This window comes from Podarcis cretensis (assembly GCF_951804945.1).
Source record: "Podarcis cretensis genome assembly, chromosome: 2".
In the NCBI taxonomy this organism is placed as follows: Eukaryota; Metazoa; Chordata; class Lepidosauria; order Squamata; family Lacertidae; genus Podarcis; species Podarcis cretensis.
The window spans coordinates 53,891,275-53,913,821 of NC_137171.1; the positions used below are offsets into that span (position 1 = coordinate 53,891,275).

The 22,547-nt window shown below is 41.5% G+C and overlaps 1 protein-coding gene across 3 annotated transcripts in view; it reads right to left on the reverse strand.

Moving 5' to 3' along the window:
- Positions 1-22,547, reverse strand: part of STK32A (serine/threonine kinase 32A) — a 71,784-nt gene that overhangs the window by 19,484 nt on the left and 29,753 nt on the right. For all 3 annotated transcript variants that reach the window (XM_079967994.1, XM_079967995.1, XM_079967996.1), the window contains exons 5-6: positions 16,479-16,652; positions 2,860-2,897 (exon numbers count right to left, since the gene is read on the reverse strand). In XM_079967994.1, coding sequence (XP_079824120.1) covers positions 2,860-2,897; positions 16,479-16,652 — 212 coding nt within the window. The remainder of the gene's footprint in view (positions 1-2,859; positions 2,898-16,478; positions 16,653-22,547) is intronic.

Genomic DNA, 22,547 nt, shown 5'->3' on the forward strand with positions numbered 1-22,547 from the left:
ATTTATCTGGGATTACCAGCATGCAGATGTAAATGTCAACAATAATTAAATTGTGAACATTCAGTATAATGGTATGAGACTTTAAAAAATGTTTACCAAGCAAAAGTAAGATTCCCCCCCCCCACCAAGTGAAAGGAAAAGCTATTAACTCCCCCCGCCCAGTCCTTTTTTTCTGGGGGTACTCAAGGGTATGCAGTGCCAGAACCTTCCCCCCAAATGTTAAAAGTGTGGCACTTACTGTAACAACTTCATGGTGAGTACTGACACTTTTTTTTCTACCCCCCCCCCAAAAAAAACCTGCCTCCGCCCAGCTGATCCTGCCCATTGAAGTCAGCCTTAACATAACCTCTTTCTCACACAGGGTGCTTTCACACAACCTGCTTAATGAACATTCAGTCTGATTTGCTTGCAGGGACATTAGATGATTTTTTTAAAAAAAGGGGGGGAGAGAGAGAAAGAGAAAGAGAAAGAGAAAGAGAGAGAGAGAGAGAGAGAGAGAGAGAGAGAGAAAATCCATTCCTATTTATTTGTGGGGAGTTTAGACGATGCTGCATCAAAGGAAGTGTCATTCCACACTTTCCAATGTGTTTTCCCATCACCTTCCTTATTGCAAAAAAATCCAGTATTTTGGAGAAGTGGACTTGTTTCACAAGAGTTCCAAATCAGCCTTCATTATGCAACCTGAATTTGCCAGGGGGTGACTGAATCCCACCCAAAAACAGAGACAGTCTGGAAGCACCCACAGTTTGGCATAAAAGTAGCAAAGGTGCAACAGAATTGAGCTTGAGTTTGAACGACCATTCCCAAGGAGAGAGCAAGTCACTGGAAAACAAGCACAATCTTAGCGGTCTAAATATAGATAGAGATGCTGCTAAAACAATGGCTGAGGGGGAAACCAAGAACAAAATTGAACTATAGGTAAGAGGCTCTTTGCACGCCTGAGTGGAACCACACAACTCTCCTGCCATGGTTGGAGAAACACACAGAGAAATTGCAAAGAGGAAACTGTCAGAAGGGCAAGGATTTCAAGGGCACGTAGAGAAAAGACAAGTCCAAATAGAATTCTGATGCTGTCCCAAATGCATCAAAAATTGAAAAGCCTCTGAAGCAGTTCTTTTCAACGGTCTTCCTTGAGCCCAATCCTATGGCTGTAATATCTGTCCATTCTCCAAAAATTATAGCATTTAGACACATATTAACATCAATGGAAGTGCGAGTTCCTCCTCTTGAATTGTTTCTTAATGTAAAGTTATCAGAACATTGCCCGTTCCTCGCCTTCTCAGAGTGCCTCAGTCTACCACAGAGTGGACTATTATGGGAAACAGCAGAGAACAGCTCACACAATATCCACACCTTGTGGAGGCAAAGCAGGGAATTTACTCTGTATTTTAATGGTATGAGAGCAGCATGACAAGGAAGATGCTCTTGAGGAACCTCTTCAGAAGCACCTAAACCATGGATGTTGCTGGGCTCCAACTGCCATCATCCCTGGCCATTGGCCATGATGTCTATGGTGGATATGAGTTTGAATTCAACAACCTTTGAAGGACTCCAGGTTCCCCACCCCTGGCATAAATGGTTTTCATGTGAAAAATGCTTCCATGACCCAGTGATCTCATGCATACTGGAACGAAACCACATTGAACCTGCATAGGATGGGAGTGTTTAAAAAGGAAACTTGCCTTCAAACAGGCTGCAAAAAACTTTTGCACATTCCTGTGGGGGGAAAAGAGCAAGCAAGGAGGAAATGCTCTGCAGCTCAGCATCCCAAATGCACCTATAGTACTCTCCAAACACATTTCCCGTTATCTCTGATTGCACAGCTATGTTGCACTGCGGTGCGTCTGAAACACTGAGCCACAGCAGGTTCTCCTTCAAAAGCATCCAAAATTAAAACCTTATTCTACGGAGGAAAACATGATTGTTGTTCGTGATAAATTTATCAGCCTGGTTCAGACATAGTGCTAAGCCAGAGAAACTTAGTTATGTATGGACAGCATATCAATGCTGTCAATAAATAAATAAATTTATGACTCCACGCCACAGGGAGCTTCGTGTTCACCGAGTCCCTGTTCTCCCTCCCTAGAAAGACAGGAAGGTGGCACAATGGGCCAGATTATTTGTCCATCTAGTTAGCACTGCCTACTCTGACTGGCTGCAGCTCTCTAAAACCTCAAATACAGGCCTTTCCCATCACCTGCTACATAATCCATTTAGTTGGGGTTATGAGGAATGGAATCCCAGACCTTTAGAATGCAAAGCATATATTCAACCGCTGAGCTTTGGCCCCTGCTTGAATCCATCACACACAAGGTAAAACTGGAATAAAAAGGTTCCACTTTTGGTTTTGAATAAATCATAGTTTCTCACTCAGAGAAACTGTGATTGGTTCCTACTATCAATAACAAACCAGATCCTGAAACCCCCAATTGATCCTGGCAAGTTTGAACTAACCTTTGTGAGATAGTTTCCCCATGTTCAGGCATAATGGTAAACCGTGGTTCATTCAAAACTAAAAGTGGATGGTTTCAAACTCCTCTCCTGGCACATGAAAGAAGAATGGTATAGCATGCAAGAGGAACCTCTGAACAAGGCCATCATTCTAGTTAAAAGCTGGGTCACAAGGTGCAGATGAAGAAAACCTATAGTTAACCTGGCCTGCTGTTGTCATTCATCCCTTAATTCAACAGAAGCACAGAGCTAAGGTAAGATTTGTTTATTTTTTGCCTCAGCCTGCTTTCCATCTCACAATGACATGGTGGCTTCCTAAAGCCTGCACTGCTCACCTAGGAGACAGTATTTTGCTACAGGTTTGCATGCGTGAGGATACTATTATAGTAAGAAACAATTGGCTCTTACCCTGTTCATCCAGCAAGATGTTATCTGGCTTTATGTCCCTAAAATAAAAGATGGAGAGAGGGAGAGAAAGAGAGAGAGAAGGTTCCAGTAGTAGTTAGTATTATATCGGGGGGGGGGGGGGGACTTACTGCAGCATGATCACGTTCCTCGTAAAAACTGAAGGACACCCAAATCACTCTTAGCAATCTATAGAATGATCCTCAAGTCCTTCTGTTACATGCCACCCACTGATTGTAATCATACCTGCAGTTAAAACTCTGTAAAATGAACAAAAAACTGTCTGGAGCCCATATGTTCCATTTAGTAATACAGGGACAACTTCTGATCTTTCACTCAGGGCTCAATCAACTTAATTTGTCTACAAATAACTTTTTAATTGCCCATCAACTTCCTCAACAGCTGTAATGCATTGCAGAAAGTGCTTCTGGCCATGCCCTCTGCTGAGCAACATTATTTCCCCCTTCTCGTTCCTTTCCCCTTATTTCTTTGTGTGAACCCTGATGAAGAGTTCTGTGACACTTGAAAGTGATTGCACTACTTTTTAAAAATAGTCCTTATTATACTACTGAACATGTTTGGATTCTCCCCACCACCACCAATAGAACTGCTTGCAGTTGTCTCCCCCACTTTGTGGTTGAAATGCCAAAGAGCCCAGTAAACATATGAGGCTATTGATTTATTAGTCCTATTAGCAGAAGCATGCACAAGGATTTCTGCTAGTGCAACAAGGCTTCTCCCATGTCTCTCAAATATAGCACTGGGGGAGTTGGAAGAACCCACAGAACGGTGTGCAGGGGGAGGAAAGAGGAGAATATCCTGTTGAACTGAAATGCTTCCGCTGAAAGAATATTTACCTTAGCACAACAATTAATTCCTCCCATTGCTAATAAGATTGCAAAGTGTTAAAATAGAATATATTGGGGTAACATTATTGAACATTATTGAATCCAATGTGCCCATGCAGTTCCCCTAATGGAACAGGACTTCTCCTTCCTCTCCTTACACACTCTCAAAATCTGCTCTACGGAGTCTTCCAATCTGAAGACTATCCCCAAAAAAATGGCAACAGGAACTGGGTATTACCATCCCAAATGAAAGGCATAATAATCACAACATACTCCTTCTCCCCCAATGTTACTGTCCGAACATAAGGTTTGCCATATCCCTTGAACATCCTGATTGTCTTCTGGGATAACTAATGTAATCCCAAGTATAAACTCCAAGACACTCTATATATTATAGATTACTGTAAACACTAGAGCACCTTTTCCTTTTCAATTTTGTATTTTTTAAATATCCTTTTCCTTTCAGTGTTTTAGAAGTATGACCCAGATAGGCAGACAGAGCTCCATCTGGATATGGAACCCAATTTCACTGATTTTTCGCTTGGAACAAACACAGCAGGAAACACAACTTCTATTGGCTTTGACTTTTCAGCTGCTTTCCTTAATGCATCAGGCTCTTTTTCCCAAAAGCAAAGTACCCTTGGCAAGACATTTAGGACATGCTTAGTCCATTGAAAGCACTTTTACAACAATGAACAAAAGCTTCTATCATGTAAGGTGCAATTGCAGGAAGACTGTAATGGCAAAAAAAGTTCAGTGTTCTTTTTGAACTTATCGATTGACATACTTCCGTCTAGGCCACCTCCATGACAACATAATCTACACAAAATAAAAGAAAAAAATTCCTTCCAGTAGCACCTTAAAGACCAACTAAGTTAGTTCTAGGTATGAGCTTTCGTGTGCATGCACACTTCTTCAGATACACTGAAACAGAAGTCACCAGACCCTTCTATATAGTGAGAAGGTGGGGAGGGGTATTACTCAGAAGGGTGGTGGGAATGGGTGATTGGCAGATGTTTTGACTATGTTATGACTATGTTTTTGTTTTTGTTTTGACTATGGCAGACCAACACGGCTACCTATCTGTAACTGAAACATAATCTACGTTCTGGATGTGACTTCTACATCTTCTTTTATATGCGAATGTTGGTACTCACCGTGATAAGTTCCTTATCTGTAGGGAGAAATATGATCCTATGTGGGTTGTCACTACCCATCTCACCACTGGCAAGAAGTAACTTTTTTTAAAAAAAAAGTTTATCTAGCTCGTAAGGGATGTGGGTGGCGCTGTGGTCTAAACCACAGAGCCTAGGGCTTGCCAATCAGAAGGTTGGCAGTTCAAATCCCTGTGACGGGGGGGAGCTCCCGTTGCTTGGTCCCAGCTCCTGCCCACCTAGCAGTTAAAAAGCACGTCAAATGCAACTGGTTAAATAGGTACCACTCCACTAGGAAGGTAAACGGCGTTTTTGTGTGCTGCTCTGGTTTCGCTAGAAGCAGTTTAGTCATGCTGGCCACATGACCTGGAAGCTGTCTGCGGAAAAACGCCGGCTCCCTCGGCCTATAGAGCGAGATGAGCGCGCAACCCCAGAGTCATCCGCAACTGGACCTAACAGTCAGGGGTACCTTTACCTTTATCTAGCTTGTAATAGTCATGAAGGTGGAAGGCGAAGGTCAAATGGCCACCCAGAGGAGCTCAGGTCCCAAGTGCTGCCAAGGCAGTGGTGCTGCTAATGAGATGGATTGTGATTCCCAATGATGCCCCACATAGGACCCCCCACATACCCCCTGGTGAAACAGATCCTGATCCCACCTGCCAATGATGCTGGGGACATAGACATACAGACATCATTTTATTTGTATGCCACCGTTCCACAGTTCAAACCACACTCAAGGTGACTTGCAACATGAAAACCCCCCACATGACTACAAAAGTAGTCATAAACAGGAAGCAAAACATTAAAAAAAATATAACCACACTGAACAATTTCCACATAAATCATAACAGGATCTAAAACAAAGATACAAAAAACCAACAGCAGATCCCCAGCCCAAGAGTCTGTTCAGCAACCTCTGCTTTTGCAGCTGGAGTCAGTCCAGGCTCTGCCCTCCCCGGTCAGGCGGGGAAGGGCCTTCCAGGACTCCCAGCCAAGATGGGTGCCCCCCTTACTGCCAGTCAGCCCTGCGATTTAATAGCTTTTGGGTTCTTTTTGTATTTCCCTTTTAATAATTTCTGTAGTCTTCCCTGCCAGTGTAACAATAGATTCCCAGTATACCTGGTGTCTTGTGGGAAGCTTGTGAAATTCGGCATAAAAGCATTGAGTTTACAGCTAAAATGGTTGTAACTCCTGGAGAGTTGCCCAATCTTTCCATTTCCAAAAGCAGCACTTATGCGTCTGGCTGTGGCTCTTGGGAAGGAGGAGCCGACCCTGGAGCATGAACCCTTCTCTAAGGGTGGGTAGCTTTGCTAGATCAGGAGCGACTGAATGCTGCTGCTCCCATGGCCAGAACAGAGCTACACAAGGGGAAGCCTCGTGCCCCTTGGCTCTGGATGGGAGGGAACACATCCTGGCCTCTGATGGGCGCAGTGCCTCTGTGCATGTGCGGGAGATCCTGATGGCCCTGCACACATCCGGTGTGCCATTCCTTCCCCCTGTCGGACTTTGGGTAGGGGGAAAGGAGGACCTCTCTTGAGCCCTGTGAAAGACGGAATTACCCTTTGGGATGAAGCTGGGTCCAATCACAGTGTGACAGGAGCCTTCTGAATGATACATGACTCCTTGCAGATGAAAAGAGTTGATGAAAGAAGCATTTGACCAAGGAGAGAGAACCCCAGGGGTTCTGGCCCGGGCCCAGGATGCCACCTGTCTGTGGATGCATTGAAGATTACATTGCTGCGACCCTCCACTGCACCCCAAATCAGTGTATTTTAAGAGCAGTTGTCATAGCTATTTTCTATTGAAGGAAAAATCGCCCAAATTCCTAAATGGTACCTCAGCAGCAAAGTTATCCTAATTACTCAGTTGCATAAGCTGCTATGTTCATACGTTCATGTGAACAAGCCCATGTTGTGTGAGGTTAATTCCCCCACCCTTTTGTTGTAGCTGCTGCATTAGCAACATCATCCAGGCCACATAAAAAGTATTTGTCAGTCTTGCCATGAGCTACTGATAAAAACAGTGACAGCCACTCACGCAGCATCTACGTTCGAGGAACAGCTGGCTGTCTCTGTCCTACTTACAGACAGTTCCTTGCAGCAACAAGCAACAACCAGTTTGTCATTCTAGTCCACAGCAACCAAAACAAAAGTCTGCACCAGCTGAAAGAAATATGATGCAAGTCTCCAATACCTCTTTCTAATATCACTTAATTTAGAAATGGCTGCCATTCCCACAGAAGAAACCTAACAGCAATTTAAAAGCAAAGAAAGGATGTGAAAAAGCTTAAAAAACAACAACAACCCAACAACAACAAGTCTGCACCATGTTCACTGCTATTAGGGATGGGCAAATCAGTCAATTTTAGTTTCACATTTTATCAGTCTTTGACTCAGCTCTCCACATCAGTTTACAGAAAACTTTTAAGTCTTTATGAAAATTCATCAGTATTTTAGTGCAAACTTTTTTCAAATATTATTTTTGTGTGTGCAATTCTGCCTTATGCACACATTTCTGTAATGCATATTTCCCCTAATACTTATGTTTTCCCCAATACAACATGTTTTTATATATAGTTAGTCTCACATAACTAAGCACTTCTCTGACTGCAAGAGTTTCCAAAACTGAGCTCGGGGGGAGGGGGGATTCCAGAGCCTGACATCTCTGATGCATTTGTGATTTCTTTCCTTTTTTCCTGAAGAATAGCCCAGGAACTTTTCATGAATGTTTAATTGGGAGAAACAGCTGGGGGCAAAATAATTTCCCAGATGCAAGAAAGTATTGCTTGGCCACTTTGTGATGTGCTCAGATTTTATATCTAAGCAAAGCTCTGATTGTCCCTGACCTCAAGCTGAGTTTGGTGGTGCAGCACGAGGTCACAGGCATGATGCCAGAGAAACAGAGTGCTGTTCACCACAATCTTTGAGATTTGTATATTTCGGCTTACACCATGTCTCAGCATAATTTCACCAACTGAACATTTCCTGTTTCCTGCCTCACAGCACAGACTGCTGGCATAGGTGGGGATAATGAGGCCAAGTGGTGCCTTGGTTTCCAATTGTTTTGGCTTACAACCGTTTTGGATTACACCCACGTCAAACCTGGAAGTGTTTGTCCCTTTTTTTGGATTACAACCCTTTTTTATATTTTATTACAACCCAATTTTTTGGGGGAGGCCCCATTGGCGAAAGTACGCTTTGGCTTACAATCTGTTTTGGTTTACAACCAGACCTCCGGAACAGATTATGGTTGTAAACCAAAATACCACTGTACAGTGGAACCTTGGGTTATGTACAAACACTTCAGGTTACAAGCTCTGCTAACCCAGAAGTAGGTGTTCTGGGTAGCAAACTTTGCCCCGGGATGCAAGCAGAAGTCGTGCCCTGGCAGTGCAGCGGGAGGCCCTATTAGCGACAGTGCGCCTCAGGTTAAGAATGGTTTCGGGTTAAGAACGGACCTCCAGAATGAATTAAGTTTGTAAATGGAGGTAACACCGTAGTTCCAGACCCTTGATCATCTTGGTTCTACCCTTAGTAAGACTGCTGTGGCCACCTATTTGTCAGGGCACATAGTGTGTAGCACCTCATTTTCTGAAAAGGATGGATCTGAACGAATGGGTGCTTATTCACAGCTGCAATCCCTGTGCTAGCTGCTCCTCTGAGCAATGTGCTATCTGTTGAAAAACATTTCACTGCTTGTAAAATCCATTCCCACATGGACAGTACCTGCTCTGGCATCACAGTGAAACATGCTTATTCCTGTTCATTAGAAAGGAGTGAGCAGAAATTTTATCCCTCACATCAGTCCAATGAAGGAGATTAGACCTAGTGTCACCACAGCAGTGAGGTAAAAGTGTCACTTCCATAGCTGCAAGATTCTGGACAGAGAAAAGAAAGTACTTCTTCACACAGCATACAGTTAAAACTATGGAACTCACTCCCACAGGAGACAGAGATAGCGACCAGCCTAGATGGCTTTCAAATAGGATTACAGAAATTCAAGGAGGAGAGGGCTATCAAGCCACAATTGCTATGCTCTGCCGCCACAGCTGCAGGCAACAATGCTTCTGAATATCAGTTGCTGGAAACCACAGAAGGGGAGAGTAGTCCTGTACTTGAATCCTACTGGTGGGTTTCCTACAGGCATCTGGTAGGTCATTGTGAAATCAGGTTGCTGGACTAGACAGGTTACTGGCCTGATCCAGCAGGCTCTTCTTATGATCTTATGCTCTACAGAAATAATCAATCATACAGTCTGAGTGGGAGTTTTGTTTCTAATTGAAAAGTTAATGAAATTTAGCACAATCATAATTGCTATCATAGGAGTACGAAGCCTTTACATACAAACAAATTTCCCCAGAAATCAATTTAGGCTTGAAACAGAACCATCTCTGGGGTATAGCACAATCTCCTCGGTGGTACACAGCAAAAAAAAATTGTTTTAAGAAAAACAAAATAAACGTTGCAGAGTTCCCGAAAAGTAAAAATCAAAGCACAGTTAAGAGAATTGCATTTGCAACCTTGGGGAAACTTTCAAAAATTTCCCAGCAGAGTTAGGGAAATTTCTGACGAATTTCAATATCTAGTCAATGAAATGTAGCTTCTCTATGATTGGGGGGGGGGGGAGGGAGAGAGACTAATATCCCAAAACTAGGGAGGGGGGAACTGGAGGCAAAGTGGCAACTGATACGCCTGCTCTATGCACTTGATTGACTTTACAAGAAATTACCTGATCTTAATGGGCTAATTACATTGCTTCCCAAGCACCTGCCATGGGAATTAGTCAAGCGCCTTGTAATCTAATACCCAGTACAGAGAGCACGGAAAACACCATGCAAACATCTTCACCGACAAAAGGGGAGGTTTGATGCTTTCTGTACCCATGTGATGGCAAGTGTTGTGGCCATGCAAGTCACACTCTATTAGACAGGTCTAAGTTGTTTAGTGATCTTCTTGCCACTTCACCTGATGGCTGATATATTAAAAACATGAGTCTGACTCACTGCTGCTGTCTCCACAGAGCTTTGTTCCTACAAAGTAAACAGTTGTCTGCACATCTCTTGAGGGTTCTAAGTACAGATGTTGCATTCTACAGGTAAGGTTGCTGCTTTATCAATTTAATGTCACCCCATATGGGAATAGCGTTAATTATAAGACTAGCAAAACCTTCCAGGTGGCCAAAACTGTTTCATCATGTTACATTTATCTCAGGTATATAACCTGTTTTCCACACTGTCTCAAGGTTTCGGGAAGGCTTGTAGTCTCCCACGTCCTGTTAACTCTTGCATTTCAGCATTTCAGCCAGACATCTAAAGGCTACAATCTCCACTCCAAAAAGACAGCTGACTGAAACAAATGGGATTACACTGTGCACTAGAATTCATGTTTCTGGCCAAAGTAACTGCTTCAGTTACTAAATGTTCCCAACACGTTGACACACTGTTTACAGAATTGTTTGGGAGTAGGGAAGAAAAGTTTATAATATCTTAATAGCTACATCCTGAGGAGTAATTGAAACAAGTTCCTATTTATTTTTTTAATCATAAACCAGGATTCAAGGGGAACAAATAAATTATTACCCAACCCATTCGTCATCAGCAACCGTCTCAAATGAAATAAATTACTTTGGGAGGGAAAGAATCTGGGAAAATTCACACCACTCATCTCTTAATAAATTTAAGACTGTTGATAAGCAGCAACTTAGAAAGGAAGGAAAGAATCAGAATGTTCAATATAATCACCCAGGGGTCACACAATATACTGTAGGATATAGCACTGTGGAATTAATACAGGAAACTTTTAACTTACACCCAAATTGCATCTTGGGAATAAGGCCTATTGGGAGATGCGCTGGCGATTGTACAAAGCATTTCAGCTGTTAATATGAAAATGGAGAACAACCATAGGAGGTCAGCTACTGATGTTTTTCTACCTCTTTGAAATTATATCCTGCTGTTCACTTTTCCAAGCTATGCAGGGGAGATGATTCTATCTGTCTTTACAGATTCAAACAGCCATCATCCAGAGGCAGAGAAAACTGCCTTAAGATATCACGCAATAGGATGCAAGTTACAATGGAGCAGGTGTCTTTTGAATAAACATATGTACTGAGCACAAATGCTAATAGCGCAAGTCCATGTCAAAAAGGCATGAAGTATAGGGGGAAAAGTAGCCCCACACACCACAGGGGAAGAAGTCCACTTGTGCCACAGAGCAGGAAAGCGGGAGAAATCCTTAAAAGAAAGTCGACACAATTTGACTTATGCTCTTCGGGGGTATTCTGTGCACATGAATGGCATTCAGAGGCATGCTGTCTCTGATCCTGTAGACAGCATGTAGCCTTCATGACTAATACAGCTTATCCACGCCCTTTTCAAAATTTGTCAATATTATTCTCTTTTTTAATTATTAAAAGGTACTTAGGCATCAATGACTAGAAGCCATTGATAGCATTGTTCTCCAGCTTCCCCAGGCCCTTTTTATCTTGATCCAGGCTGAAGTTCTTGAGAACCTGAAAGCTGACTTGCTTGCTATTTTGTGATACTTGATTGATTATATTATTATTATTTTTAAAAAAACAAACCATTATCCTGTTCTTATTTTATGAAAAGTAAAAGCTCAAAGTGTAGCTGAAAGCAGCACACCTGTGTGTCTACAGTATGGAGCATAAATAATAAATACCAAGGGCAGAGATCAACTTTATCTAATCTATGATGAATAGAACTCTATCGCTGCAATTTATGGCAAAAAGTTCTTACAAAGAAATCCCACATACATTTTTTTGTAATTTAATTCAATGAGAATGCAGCTGTATTTTAGTTCATGAGTTCTTTCCTTCCAACCTATACTTTACTTGTTAAACTGATCTGTTCCTAACTAGCATTTACAGAAACAGGAAAAATGACATACTCCACTGTGCAGGATATTTGCAAATAATCTCTGAGTCTGGGAAAAACATAGGGCTTTGCTTATTGTTAACTTAAAGTGTTTCTGTATAGAGATGTCAGGTTATGATTACCATCGATTTGAAGAAATCTAAATTCTGGATAGGGACGCGGGTGGCGCTGTGGGTAAAAGCCTCAGCGCCTAGGACTTGCCGATCGAAAGGTCGGCAGTTCGAATCCCCACGGCGGGGTGCGCTCCCGTCGCTCGGTCCCAGCGCCTGCCAACCTAGCAGTTCGAAAGCACTCCCGGGTGCAAGTAGATAAATAGGGACCGCTTACCAGCGGGAAGGTAAACGGCGTTTCCGTGTGCTGCGCTGGCTTGCCAGATGCAGCTTGTCACGCTGGCCACATGACCCGGAAGTGTCTGCGGACAGCGCTGGCTCCCGGCCTCTAGAGTGAGATGAGCGCACAACCCTAGAGTCTGTCAAGACTGGCCCGTACGGGCAGGGGTACCTTTACCTTTACCTTAAATTCTGGATATAGGGACAATGGCACAGAAAGATTGGAGCAGAGCAATATGTCAGGTTATTTTTTCATACAGCTGAGTCAATGAAGCACATGGTTTATAAAACAGCAAAGAAGTTAAATATATATCTCTAGCATTTATTTTAAGTTATCAGCTGCCAATAAAAGAAAATTATTATCTCCACAAAACAAAAAATGCCACAAACGTATTGTGTATTTGCCATATGTAGAGGATCTTCCCTCAGCTGCCAAAAGGCAATTTACATGCACACAAAAACACAAGAGCCCTGCTGGGTCAGGCCAATGGCCTGTTCTATTGTTCCCACAGTGGCCAAACAGATGCCTACAGGAAGGCCAAAAGCAAGACCTCAGTGCAACAGCACTCTCTCCAACGTGATTTCCAAGACCTGGCATTCAGACAGCGGAGACAGAATATAGCCATTGTGGCTAGTAGCCATTATCTTCCATGAATTTGTCAAATCCTCTTCTAAACTCATTCAGGTTGATGGCCATCACTGCCTCTTGCCAGAGAGAATTCCAAAGTTTAACTATACACTGTGTGAGTAAGCATCTTTTTGTGAGGGGTCTAATTTCAGTCTATTTCAAGCCAAATAAGGTGGGATAAATAAGAGATAAACCTGAATGGAAACAACCCCATGCCTCAGAAAAAGGCCTTCCTCTTCTCTTTCGAGAAACAAATATTCAGCAATAAGGAACTGTAACTTTCCCCCCTTAACTATTTTCTAAATATGCATGCATTGAGAAGGTAGGAGGTAACTGAAAGGCACTGAAGATCATCAGTCGTGGGTAGTTTGCTCTCCCCTTCTCCTTACAGAGTCAACCCTCTGCCCAGTCTGTTCCACACTCCATGTAGATACACACCCTTTGACTACTCCTCTCCTTTCCCTCTCCCCTTCTTTTAAAAGAGAAGGTTTCACCTGAGTCTTTTGTTGCCGTTATCTCAAGATGATGCCCCAACTGCCTTTGCAAAGATAATCATGTAAGAGGAGTAACATACTAGCAAAGTAACCAACAGCTTTACATCTCACTCCCAGTAATGTTATCTTGATAGACGTTGGGCTTATGTGGCATTAGTCCTGTGCTCAAAGGGTTCAGTAACTCATTATAAAAAGAGGTAACATACAACTGGCACCAACTTTTATCTCCTTATTTTTATTATCTGATAACTTTTTCAACATTTGGTCACCCTAACCACCAACAGCCAGCTTATCAAGTGAGGCCTACGTTACACCCATGGTAACTGCCTCCTCAGGAGAGTATGAAATTCATCTCTTTAAAAAATCCAGAATGGGATGTGGGGCTCACCCAGAAGCCTTGTTCATCAATGTGTGCTTTAATACTAGCAAATTATGTTACTAGTAATCCTCCTGCTAAGAAGAGTAATGTAAAAACAAGCTGGATTAGGATCCTTCCTAGCTACATCATGGTGTCCATTATTATTAATTGATTTATATAACACCATCCATCCTTGGGTGTTTGCCCAATACAGTTTCCAGGCTTTTTCAAAGCCAGTACAAAACAGCCTTATTCCCTCTGTGTCTCCCAGTGTAATTCATCCTCATTCATTATTTGGTGTCTGTATGAACAGGTGCAGAGCAGAAAAAGTGAACCTTATACCTTCATTACCACACTGTTTTGTCTTGAAGCCTCCTTTGGTTACGCAAGCATGAAATAGGCATTTGAATTTGTCCAAGTGGAAGCATTTAAACATATTACAAAGGAAGTTGAAGTGTACATTATTAGAAAGTAAACCATAAATGGCAAATATCCTGAAAAACAAAAGAGCTGTAGGAAGACAACTCCAATCCTGTCCAGAGGTATGGAAGAAGTTTGATAATGAAGCATGAAAAAAGGAGTAGTCTAAGTCAACTTCACTCACTATTTTATAGTTAGAAATCTTGGATAATGACCTTCAGCATCGCTATTCTTCCCAGTCAAGTATGATGCCCATTGAATAAATATTATTTAGGTTTGAAAGGCAACACCTGAAAGTTTCTTACCAAATGCATATAAGCTTTCAAATTCTCTGCCTACTTGAGAAAGCAAGGCTAAAGACTCTCACCAAATGGATCATTCATACAACTCTTACTATGCCATTCCAAAGAATTGCATCTATCCAGGAAGATAGCCTCATCTTGCATGATCATCTACTCCCAAGTACACAGATAACACCTCTGGTTGCATTTCAAAAGGTGTGTTTGCATCAGCTGGGAATTACTCCAATCTGATGTAGCTGAGAGACATTTGATCTGTGGGCTTTGAAGCTTCTGCTTCAAAGAGAGATGTTAGAAGTGTGGGCTTGAACATATTTATATTAAAATTTAGATTTCAATGTAAGTCAGGTTATTTATTAATAAGGAGACACCTAGTATTACTGATTCCTTTTTAAAAACCAAACAAATAAATATAATCCAATTCACATTTCTAAAATACAATTTATGTATTTTTAATTTTTTTTAAAAAAACAGTTTTATGGGTCAAACGTTTGCAACCCATTTTTCTCATGTGATTACAGCATGCATTACATTTGTTTCTAGAGCCTGAAGTTTTGGTTGAGTAATTTCATAGACAGTTAATAATACATATACTTAGTACACCAATATTTCTATTCTTCAAACTTTATCACTTGTATAACTTCTTGAACTGCAATCTCCCTGCATATTTTTTATTTCCCAAGCTCTACAACATAAAAACAGATGAAGTGGAAACCAATAATGTTTTGATGGTATGCAATTATCCACTTACGAGCTGAATCCTATTGTATTTACTCAAGACAGAATTCTGTTAGATGCATCCCCCTCTCTGGACTTCAAACCTTTAAAGAGTTTCTATTGAACTTGTCCTTGGGATAACACACTGCAACCTTGTATATATTAATGACTCTCAAAGGAACGCACTATCAATACTGGTCACAAACCAGAGAACCATGCAACTAGCTATGCCCAATCAGCAAACGTTTTGGGTATCATTCTTGAACAGTTAAACTTCTCCCCTCAGTTACATAGTGAAGTGATAATAGATGCAGGTCACAGCATGAAAAGGCTGCTTTGTCTTTCATGGGCAGGGGGGAGTTAAAGTTCTTTATGAGTGCATGGATTGGTTAGTAGATAGTGATGGCTGTCACCAGCTCATAAGAAATGCTCATTCAAAATTCACAACACTCAAAATAAAGTATGCTATCAAATTTAATTTTTTGAAACTATTGTTATGGATTAAAACAATCTGTGGGCAAATGTCTGATCCCAACTAGCCTTCTATGGGTTTGGTATGGATGATTCATCTGAACCAAATACAGTCAAACCTTGGTTGTCAAACGTAATCCGTTCCGGAAGACTGTTGGGCTTCCGAAACGTTCGACAACCGAGGTGCAGCTTCTGATTGGTTGCAAGAGCTTCTTGCACTCAAGCGGAAGCTGCATTGGACGTTCGGGTTCCAAAAAATGTTCGAAAATCGGAGCATTTACTTCCAGTTTTTAGGTGTTTGGAAGCTGAAATGTACAATAACAGAGGTGTTCAGGAACCAAGGTTTGACTGTAGCAGCTATATGGCCGAGTTAGTGGACTGAAACAAATGTGTGTGGATGTTTTGTATATAACATGTTATATTATATATGTTATATTACGTTTTATACATGTATCTATACATATCTCAATCAGTGCATCAGAAGCCTTTTGTAGAACTTTTCTAAAACAAGTGCAAGCTAGATATTTATGTTATTATTCCTTCCAACATCTATTGAAGCACTCATAAATGTTAAATTAAATTATTTATTTAGGGCATTCCCCAAACACCTTGAGGAATCCCCTTACTTCTACAGGAGGAACAAAGACATTATTTGTTTTGTTGATTATTTCAGGGTGGAATATAATACTAATACTCATTGGTAACTGAAATAACCACATGTGCTTTCATCCCAATATTCCAAGTGTTTGTCGACCCACGAAGGTAAGCATACAGAAAGTGCTGTCATTCATTGACACTACAGACAGTGCTTTTTTCAGGGGGTACTCAAGGATATGCAGTACCACCACCTCTTTTTGGGTTAAAAAGTGTGCAATAACTTCATGGTGAGTACCAACACCTATTTTTCTAGGAAAAAAGCACTGACTACAGATACCTGGCAGGATTAATGGTGTCTCATGATGGTATGACTGGTAACAGTATCAATGTATCTCTATAGTGCGTAGCTCACCTGTGGATGATGTTCCTGCTCTGGAGATAGTCCAGTGCCAATGCTAGTTCACAGATGAACAGCTTCACGGTGCTCTCTTGGAAGCGGACATTTTGCTGCAGGTGGTAACGCAAGTCTCCTCCAAGAAGCAGATCAACCACCATAAACATGTCTTCCTCATCCTGGAATGAATACCTGGAACAAGATGCCAGAACACAAAGGACATATAGCTTGATTAGTGCAGTAGAATTAGAAGCATGTATGATGAGATCTATGACTCTGCCTGGAGTCAGACTTCCTCTTTGTGCAAAACACAGCAAACCCTAAGTCAAGAACTGGGGTTAGTAGTGTCGTGCTTGCACAGCAAAATATCTTAAGGTTTAAGCTATTCTGGGTATGTTGGACTATTAATAGGACATGTGGCCAAAGTTTCATTTCCATAATTCTTCCAGACATGGAACCCCCCCTCCCTTTTCTCGTGTGTGTGTGTGTGTGTGTGTGTGTGTGTGTCTGTGGGGAGGAGTTCAACAATAAGGCTTATTCAAGGATACATGAAATACAAACAAAAGTATGAAAATGAAAACAAGAAGTGTTGGACAAGAAGTGGGAAACAAGGAAAGTAGCAGAGAGACGCACAACTGGTAGCAAACAAAAACAGAAGGCACTCCCAAGCCCTTTATTCAATGCCTTCTAGCTAGAACTCTAACCTCTAGTTACAAGGGCTCAAGGCTGTCAAGAAACACCACTCTTTAGTTCTGAATTCCTCCTTCCCTTAACCCCTAATGTGTGGAGGCTCCCTGGGGTTACAAAGGAAATGCACTTGACACCTGCTCAAGGGGACCTCCATCTATTCCTAGTCAATGCATTCAAAAGTTATGTCCTGGCACTGCAAATAAATGGCAGGGCTGAGCCCCGGCACAAATTAAGCCTCCACCCCCAACATTTTCATATTGCCTTCAAAATTTCCCTCACAAGACCTTTCTGCTTGACTTCGTTTAAATAACAGCGAGTTAAATGTGGGCTCAAGAAATCAATACGTTTTAGACTTGGAGCAGTCAATGCTCTTGAATACAGAGAGGAAAATTAGCTGCTTTTGTGCCAAAAGATTCCCTGAGGTGCCAGCATAATTAAATACAAGGTAAAATCACATCATCTCTAAGTCAATGGACAAAGAAAGATGCATGAATATAAGCAAGCAGCACAGAAGACACAACCATGCATGTCTTTGACAGTCTAGAAGATGCAGGAACACTAAAGACAACCCCTTAGCAAAAAGCAAGAGTGCCCAGACCCACCTAAATATCTTGTTCCCATACTGCTCTTTTGGGGAAGGCCCACAGCTGAGTGCTAGGGGTTATAGTGTGCATACAGAAGATCACAAGTTCAATATCCAGATAGGGCTGGGAAAAGACTCCTGAAATCCTGGAGGACTGTTGCCAGTCAGTGTACATAAGACTGAACTAGATGGACCAGCAGCTATCTAGTATGAGGCAGCTTCTTTTAGACTGAGCAAGAATAACCCATAGAAACTTAGGAAATTACATTTCTATAATTTGAAAATGCATTTGCAAATAACTATGAAGATTTTCTTCATAAATGTTTTGTCATCACCCCTTACCACTGTGATTTGGGGACAGATCCTAAAGAAATTTCCTTACTACCAGGTACTGTATGCTGAACTGCAATGTGTGGACACAGCTACTTGATTAGGTTTCTTTTTAATGTGAAATCTATGGCAATCATTCAAGCAGCTATATTAACACATATCTGTATACAAGGAGTGTTGCTGTTTTACAGCTCTCCAAGTTTCAGTCAAATGAGATTTCCAGAGTGACTTAAAAATCCTACTCAACAGAGAGGGATGAAATAAATCAATCTACTGAGCCGTTACTTGGTTGTAATGTTCTCTACAGATTTCTCCATCATGCTAGAGGTGCAGGTGGACTGTGTTTAAAACAGAAAGATAGAAAGAAAGAGAGCAAACAGCTCTAAAACAATTCTTTTTCCTATATGCAGGACTGAAAGGCAGCTGGGGATCAGCAAATTGGCATTAGAAATACAGTCAGTTCACCAGTGCATAATCACAGTGAATAGCTTCTCCCCAGGTTGCCCTTTTGATTCCACCAGGATCACACAAAGAAAGAACCAGCCTTCAGAATTTCTCACGGAATGACAGGTTTATATAGCTTTAATGTTGAAGACTGGGTGGACTGCTTCAACTGTTCTCATCTCCAGAAGCTGGCCAAGATGAGGGAATTTCAGTCCATGCTGCTGTCGTACATATCTGCAGGGCTGACAGAACTGTACAGCCTGCATGTGGATGACCTTCCATAGTGAGTATGATGGTAAGAGGGGGAAAATAATGACTCTTCTTTGCATTTCTTTGTGTATTCCTGGTGGTTGTAGGCATAAGTTACCCTGAAATGATTTGTATCCCTAAAGACAGGATATAAAGAACAATGGTAAAGACAGCAACACCAGATACAGTGTCAATTATTATTATGTCAAGCCAGAAACCAGGAATCTGCCATCTGGGAAGGAGAAGAAGGAGGAGGAAAAAGATGAGAGAAAAAAATTATCTGTTATATTATACTCTATTTTTATTGTATCCATTCTATTGCAACTTTTTGTATCATTGCTGCTTGTTGTATCATTACTGTTTGCTGTCATAATCTTTTGTAAACCACTTTGTGTGACTCTTCTCCAAAGAGATATATTTATTGAATGAATGAATGAATGAATGAATATTAAATACAATACAATACAGTGCCAAGCTAGGTGGAAACTACCAGCTGGTATTGCCCTTAGTTCAAGAAGTTCAGTCAATCAGGCTGGTCATACATTATCTCATATGTAACATGGAAACTGGTCCAAGACGATGCTGAAAATCAGACTTTGGCTGGAGTTAAAATAGCTGAGAGATGAAATGTAAGAGTTTCCCCCAAGTGAAATTACACCAATAATCTTAAAGCCCACAATCATGGATCTACAAGTACAACTTAGGTTCAAAGACAAAAACTCAATTTTTCCTTTATTTTGCAAGATGTAGCTTGTTAGAGAAACCCCCTGTGATAAAATATTTGCTGACTGTTGCAGTTATCCTTCAGCCACTAGTTTCAGTAAATCTATATTTGTTAAAACAAAGTTTTCACTTAGGAAACCTATCCTGAGAAAACCTACAATTATTATTCTGAACACACTCCTGCAAGGAGTAGAACACACAGGGAATAATATAACAACGGGGCTCCTGCAGGTCTCAGTGCAAGTGGACTTATAACAAATCATCAATGCAATCACTTTTGATGGTGCTTGTTAAAGGGGCAGCCACACCCTTGGCAGCTTACATCTCCCAGTTAACATATTCCTCTTTCAAAACTGATCCAGGATATTATCTTTTTTTATATATATAAAAAAACAAAACCCCAGACTGTATAAGGAGGCTGCTTAAAGGAAATTAACAATACAGAGGTGGCATCAGAGACCTAGGGTAGAATTCAACATAGCACTAAGCAGATCACTTTCTCCTTGCACAACAGAACTATCTCTCCCTCTCTTCCCTGCTGGAGCAACTTGGTGCTCGTGGAAAGGCTCTCTGCACATGTGCTGCTGAATCATTCTTTTTCAGCCGGTCTCCCAATGCAGACAGTGCTGGCACTACCACGCAGCAGCATGAAACAACCTGCTTCAGGCATTGTCTGTGTGTGTGTGTGAGTCTGGGAAGGAAGGAATCCGTGCCTGAATGGTGTAGCAAGACTTTTTCAAGTGTTTACCCTTGTAGCCAGAGGGCATCATTGTCTTGGGGAAGCACTGAACACAGAGAAAAGGATCCCAGCTAATGAATGATATAGGAAACTGGAGCCTGAGCAGAACATTTTTGACAGAGTACAGTGGTACCTCTGGATGCGAACGGGATCCATTCCGGAGCCCCGTCCGCAACATGAAGCGAATGCAACCCGCGTGTGCGGGTCGCGATTTGCCACTTCTGCACATGCGCGTGATGTCATTTTGAGCGGCTGCGCATGCATGAGCGGTAAAACCCAGAAGTAACATGTTCTGTTAATTTCGGGTCGCCGCAGAGCGCAAACCAAAAACGCTCAACCTGAAGCGTCTTTAACCTGAGGTATGACTGTACAAACTTCTAACACCTCAGAAGTGATGGGTGTACCCTGCTTGTTTGAAAGCACACCCTCCCCAAAATCACCGTCCTTGTGAAAAGCTTGCTCATTAGACAAGAAATATGTACCAGGACCCTGCACTATTGGACTGAACCATTTCCTGAAAATGTGAAGTGAGATATTCATTCATTCGCATCAATACTTCCTGTGAAGACAGCACATCTCCCAATCTTTTATCACTGTCTTCCAATTCTTATTCCACAGGAGTACTAGCAACATCTGCTACAAACTGATCCACATTCAGGGCATGTAACACAGACCCAGCTGGAGGAAACACAGTTAGACTACGTTCTACGGTCAGAACAAAGGAAGAATCATCTTAAGCTAAGTTTTAACAATGTACCCTCTGGTCTGAGAGTCTCCCCTGACCCTAAGCTACTGGAAATCCCTATATAAACCTAAATAACTCTGCCAACAGACTTAAGACTGCACAGGCTGCAAGCTGGGCTTTTCTCCAAGAACTGTTGTGTTTGAGAAGGAATTAAAAACTTAGGGTGATATATGCAGATGCACTCAAAATCACTATTAACCTCCTTGCATTTGAGGCTATTTGGTAAGGGAAAATTAATCTCCCAGATTTTTCCCCCCTTTTTTCTTTTTTGTACTGACTGCCAAAGGCGTATTATTAATAGTCTAGACCAATGGCTCAGAGAGGCAGAGAAATTATTTATTTCCCTAGCTTAAGGAGCACCATAAGATGCCTTCATTTATCATGCAGTCTGCTTCTCAAGCATCCGTCACTAAACACTCAAGCAACACTTGTAGACAGCAACTCTCCTGTGATAAGCTATTACTTTCACTTCTTCCTTGCCTTGATGGGTTAAGCTGGTAAAAGAGAAGCTAAGGAAACTAACAAGCAGATAGATAGTTAAGTAAGCAAAGATAAGCAAAACCTTTCATGTGTAGAAAAGACCAATTATTAGAGTACAAAATTAGATGCAGCACTAAAATAATCTAACATATACCAAATAATTATTTGATGAGGAGAGGCAGTTTTTTGTGCGGCAGGAACACAGGCAGCAGAGGAGTTTAAATAGCCCCCATCCCCACCTAATAGGGCATCTCTTGTTTGATCCAGACTGGGAAACAGTTCTGCTTTGTAGTGGTATACATTTATTTGGAATTCCCTGACATTAATTTCCAGTTTGGCTTTGGGTTATTTGTTCCCCATGGCAAGGAAGGGCCAAATTAGACAAGACACCATTCACATTAGTTGTTGTATGGTGACTTTTTAAAAATGTGAATAGTAGATGGGGGGGGCATACTCCTCACCCCCAACTTTCGTGTGTTTTTTTTTAATGTTGAGGCACAGTTTTGCTTATTTGTTTTGTGAGAAACAAGCCTGCTCCTAGTTTCAGTGTTGTTGATTTTTAGCCAATGAATGAAGTCATAGGCAATGACTGGCAAATCTAGTCAATCAAGCAAAGAGTAGGTTAGAGTGAATGACCCACTGTCTACAGAAGGAACTTCATGGTGGATTTTTAAATATCTAATGCTGGTCTTCCCTGGTGGAAGTTTTTAACAATCTGTGAGGGATTATTTAGCTGGGATTTCTGCACTGCAGCGGGTTGGACTAGATGACCCGCGGGGTACCTTTCAACTACAATTCTTTAATAATTTTTATTACTGGCTTTTATATGTATTTGGTCAAAACAGAAGAGCAGGGTATAATTAAAAAAAAAAAAAAACTTCTTCCTTTGTCAGCTAATACTTTGGTACCTCTGGTGAAAAGACACTGAGATCTGTTTTATTACCATTACCCTGCAACAGGGTGATTTTGCTGAAGGTTATTTACCAATGCTCTACCAGTAAAAGCACCTGAAAGCAAAGTAAAAAATCGCAAAATAATCTAATTCCCCATTACTTGAAATATTACTGTGGCTCTTAACCGAGTTTAGTGTCTATTGGTAGCAGA